Source organism: Penaeus japonicus, unplaced genomic scaffold (assembly GCF_977035675.1).
Source record: "Penaeus japonicus unplaced genomic scaffold, GWHDUDI00000001_assembly GWHDUDI00000010, whole genome shotgun sequence".
Taxonomy (NCBI): domain Eukaryota; kingdom Metazoa; phylum Arthropoda; class Malacostraca; order Decapoda; family Penaeidae; genus Penaeus; species Penaeus japonicus.
In genome coordinates this window covers 7830689-7835688 of record NW_028234412.1, presented here as the reverse complement: position 1 = coordinate 7835688, position 5000 = coordinate 7830689, and the positions used below count along the sequence as shown (strand labels likewise).

Below are 5000 nucleotides of genomic sequence, written 5' to 3'. Positions count from 1 at the left end.
TCTCTTTTTTTTCTCTCTCTCTCTTTCTCTTTCTCTCTCTCTCTCCATCTCGTTCTTCCTATATCTTCCTCTCTTTCTTTCTTTCTCTCCTTCTCTCATTCTCTCTCTTCTCTCATCTCTTTCATTCCCTATTTCTCTCCCTTTCTCTCTCTCTCTCTCACCCACTATTCGTGTACGTGTGTTTACTCTCCCTCCGAGAGCTCCAAATGCGGCGACACAACCATCATAGCCTCCCTCTCTCTCCCATTCTCCCTTACTCCTCCCCCTCCTCTCTTTTACCTCCATTTACTCCTCTGTCTTTCTCCTTCTCCTCCTCTCCCTAATCCTTCCCTCCATCTCTCCCACCCTCCATTATCACGTCCTTCAATCTTCTTCCCTGTTTCTACTTCCGACTCGGTGCTGCGTAGAGCTGGTCAGGACGGCGAGCAGAAGGAGAACCAATAGGAGAACCAACAGGAGAACCAACAGGAGAGGCGACGTCGGGGTACACGGCCTCGCCCTCAAAGGTGACAATAGGGTGGAAGCCGAACTCGTCCACAGTGTATTCCACTCGCATCAGGCGGGTGTCGGGGAGCCGGACGAAGTAGCTGTGGATTGGTAGATTGGTAGGTGGAGTTAGGTGGGTTGGTGAGTGGGGATTTTGGTGGGTGAGGGTGGATTGGTAGGTGGAGTTAGGTGGGTTGGTGAGTGGGGATTTTGGTGGATTGGGAGGTGGAGTTAGGTGGGTTGGTGAGTGGGGATTTTGGTGGGTGGAGTTAGGTGGGTTGGTGAGTGGGGATTTTGGTGGGGGTGGATTGGTAGGTGGAGTTAGGTGGATTGGTGAGTGGGGATTTTGGTGGATTGGGAGGTGGAGTTAGGTGGGTTGGTGAGTGGGGATTTGGTGGATGACGGTGGGTTGGTAGGAGATGGATTGTGGTTAAATTAGGTGAAAGAGGATTGACTAAGATGAATTTGGTTGAAAATGAGTTGATTGAGATAGATTAAAGATAAATTAAAATAGATTTAGGTGAATGGGATTAAAGTAAAGTCAGGTTGATGACGAGGGATCAAAGTGGAACAAAATGGATTATAGTGGAATGTAGTAGATTTAAGTGGAAGAGTGGAGACTGAAGAGGACGGAAAGACGAGTATGAAAGTAACTTATCGGAAGAGTAAATAATTATTTATAAATAATATCTGAGCAATACCAGCTACCATGGGAATATTACTCTAGATAGATAATTAGAGCAATTTCAAGCCTTTCAAGCCTTAAAATGATGAGAGGGAGAGAGGGAGAGAGAGAGAGAGAGAGAGAGAGAGAGAGAGAGAGAGAGACAGAGAGAGAGAGACAGAGAGAAAAAGAGAGACAGAGAAAGAGAGAGAGATAAAAACAAACCCAGACAAAGAGATTGAGTGAGCGGGAGACAGACAGAAAGACAAACACACATAGACAGAGAGAGAAACAGACACAAACTAGAACAGAGCAAAAAAGAGACCGGGTTACACAGAAGAGAAAAGGAGGGGCAGTTCACAAAGAAGTAACAGGAGCTTTTCTTCCTTAGTGGAGTGAAGAGGGGAAGGAGAAAGTGCTGTGTTGTTGTTGTTTTTGTGGTTGTTGTTTAAAGGTTAAGGTGAGTGTGTATGTGTCTGTGCGTTTGTGTGTGTGTGTGGCTGTGCGTTTGTGTGTGTGTGTGTGTGTGTGTGTGTGTGTGTGTGTGTGTGTGTGTGTGTGTGTGTGTGTGCGTAAGAGAGAGAGAAAAATAGATAGATAGATAGAGAGAGAGAGAGAGAGAGAGAGAGAGATAAATAGATATAGAGAGAGAGATAGAAAGAGAGAGAGACAGACAGACAGACAGAAAGAGATAGAGATCGAGAGAGAGACAGAAAGAAAAAAAAGAAAAAGAGAAAGAGAGCTAGAAAACGCGAAAGCCAGACCAAGAAACCAGACCCACCTGCCGGCTGTCTGTGCCCCGTTGCGTTCCTCCTGGTGTCCGTAATCCAGCCTGTTGCCAACGGCGTCATCAGCACTCACTGCGTAGCCAAAGTCGTACTGTGCAGGCACCTGAGAAGGCAAGTATGGAGGGGGGTGAAGGAGGCAGGTTAGGTTAAGTCAGGTTATGAGAAAGCTTTGTGGAAGGAGTTTTAATTGATTCGAGAATCCTAGTTGTGTTGTTGTTGTTTTTTTTGTGTATGGGGTGTGTCTACCTCATAGGTTAGGTCTCTGATCGCTGGACCTACCCCAGGACTCTAGTTAATTCACTGATCAGTTTGATTGTCTGTTTATTTTCTATTGTATCTTGCATTGCTTTATTCTTTATTTTCGGAGGAGGAATGCGTAATTTATATATAACTGCCACGACGCTTTTGATGAAATTATAAGGAGACAAAGAACAAAATAATAATAATAAATAAATAAATAAATAAATAAATAAATAAATAAATGAATAAAATAAATACAGAAGAAGAAGCCCACCTGAGGACCCTGAGAAGCAGCCCCTTGGAGAGCCTGCTGTCCACGCGCGCCGGCAGACCCAGCAGCAGGCCCTTGATAAAGAGGAGCAGGCGCAGCAGCAGAGGGCCTAAAAGCAGTAGCGGGGCTTGGGGCAGCAGCAGCAGGCCTAGGAGCAGCAGCAGGCACAGAAGAAGGAATGGAAGGAGCCTGCTGGAATCCGAAATTAGCCGAAGGAGCCTGCTGGAATCCCCTGCCGACGCTCGCTTGGTCCTCCTCCGCGGTGAAGGGGATGGCCGGAGTGCGGATGACGTAGCCCGGAGGCTCCGTCACCGTCAGCTTGGCTGCCGACGAGGGGGACGGAGATGCCAGGACGAGGGCGAGGGCGAGGAGGGCAGCCTGTAAGGAAGTGGGGTCGCAATTAATTACTGGAATTAACATCGTCATCATTATAACTGTCACTATCATTACCATCAACTCCTTCATCATCATCATCATCATCATTATCGTCGTCTGTATCGTAACGATGATCTTGATTCGATCACACCGTACCCGGCTACCCATACCCATCCCTCTCCTATAAACCGCTTTTTTTCTCAATCCTATTTATAAAAGGATAAATAAAATAAAATAAAATAGATAAAGAAAGTAGATAAATAAAGTATAATAAAAGATAAATTAGATTGATATAAGCGAGATATCAGAAGTCGAGAACAGTCATTGACTTTGGTACCCTCATCTCTCCCTCGTGCTTTCACTCGTTATAAAAAAGAACAATAAAAGATAAGGTAAATGAGAGAGGAAGAAAGAGAATAAGCAAGAAAAAAATAATGAAATATGGAAGCAAGAGGAGGAAAAAGAAGGGGAGAAGGAATAACGAAAGAGGTAAGAAATAATAAAAGAAAAGGAAGATAGAAAGGTAGAAAGGGGAAAGAGGCAGAAGAGAAAAAAAGAAAATAGGTTAGAAAACAAAAAAGAGGAGGGTGAGGAAGGGAAGAAGAAAAATAGAATAGGTAAGAAAAATATAAGGAAATGGGAAAAAGGGAGGAGGAAGACAGGGAGAAGAAAAATGAAAAGGGTAAGAAAAACAAGACGGAAGGAATTAGGGAAATAAAGAGGAGGAAATGGAAAGGGAGAAGAACAGGGGAATAAAAGAGAAGGAGGAAAAGGGTAATAAGAAGAATGAGGAGAAAAGGAAGAGGAAGAATGAGGAGAAAGAAGGAAAGAAGAAGAAAATAATTAAAACAAACACGAAAGATTGTAATAAAAGGAAAATATTAAAAACAGACTGAAAAGAAAGAGTAGGAAAGACTAAGAAGAAAAAAGAAAGACAATTAGAGGGAGAAAAAATCAGTAACGAGAAGAAAAACGCAACAAAGAAAAATGAAAAAAGAATGATAAGAAAAGAAATAGAAAGAACCAAAAACAGAAGAGGACAAGGAAGAACAAAAAGAAAAGAAAAAAAAAACAAGAAGAAGGAGAAAGGAGAAGAGAAAGAAAAAAAGAAAGAAAGAAAAAAAGAAAGAAAGAAAAAAAAAAAAAAAATTAATAAAACAGCGCCATTCACCAAGCTACCAACCTCCATCAGTGGCGTAATAAACCGGACATAACCTATAGATTAGGTCTAATCTCACGGCGAAACCTATTCCAGGCCTTTAATTAGAAACAGAAAAAAACGAAATAGGGTAGCAGGTGTATCGGGCATTCTAATCCCCCCCCCCCCTCCTCCTTCTCCCTCTGCCCCCCACCCCCCTTTCTCCTTCCCACTACCTTCTACCTTCCTTACTTTACCCTTCCAGTCAGTGCCCTTCCCCCCTATCCATCCCTGTCTGCCCCTACCCCCTCCCCCCCTCTATTTTCCTACTCTGCTACCCTACATCATTTCCATACCTTTACTCCTTACCGAACCTTCTCCCTTTCCTATACTCCCTACCCCCTCCATCCATCTCCCTACCTTCCCCACACCCTTCCACCTTCCTTACTCTACCCACCCTCCCTTTTCCTCTCCCATCCTTTCTGAATTATTCCTACCCTGTCCCTCTTCCCCATCCTCTCCCCTACACTACCCCTTTACCCCAACCCCTTCCTCCGTACTCTCCCTCACTTCTCCATCCTCACCCACCCACCCACCCACCCACCCACCAACCCACCCAACCCCCTTTCTACCCCTCTTCCCTCGTACCCCCACCAACCCACCCAACCCCCTTTCTACCCCTCTTCCCCCGTACCCCCACCCTGTACACCCACCCCAACCCCCACCCCCACCCACGAACGTGTAACTGGAGCAGGTTAGCCGAGGTTTTTAATTCACTCCTGCTCTTACTTTCATCACTGAGTTTCGCCATGCATTCTTAAGTAGCTTTTACTTTCGTTTTCTTTTTTTATCGTTTTTTTTTTCTTTGAAAGGGGGGGGGGTAGCGAAAGGGGTACAGAAGGGGTAGGAGGGAGAGTGGAGAGGGTGCTTATGGATGTAGGGAGACGAGAGAGAGAGAGAGTGGGAAAAAGGGAGGCAGATTGGGGAGATGAGAGAGAGAGAGTAGGGAGAAGAGAGAGAGAATGGGGAGAAGAGAGA

The 5000-nt window shown here is 44.9% G+C and overlaps 1 protein-coding gene across 1 annotated transcript in view; it reads right to left on the bottom strand.

Annotated features, from left to right (window-relative positions):
- Window positions 1–5000, bottom strand: part of LOC122266497 (uncharacterized) — a 6999-nt gene that overhangs the window by 94 nt on the left and 1905 nt on the right. The window contains exons 2-4 of the mRNA XM_086540296.1: window positions 2453–2827; window positions 1932–2041; window positions 1–587 (exon numbers count right to left, since the gene is read on the bottom strand). The exon at window positions 1–587 is cut by the window's left edge and continues 94 nt beyond it. Coding sequence (XP_086396422.1) covers window positions 383–587; window positions 1932–2041; window positions 2453–2827 — 690 coding nt within the window. The 3' untranslated portion in view covers window positions 1–382. The remainder of the gene's footprint in view (window positions 588–1931; window positions 2042–2452; window positions 2828–5000) is intronic.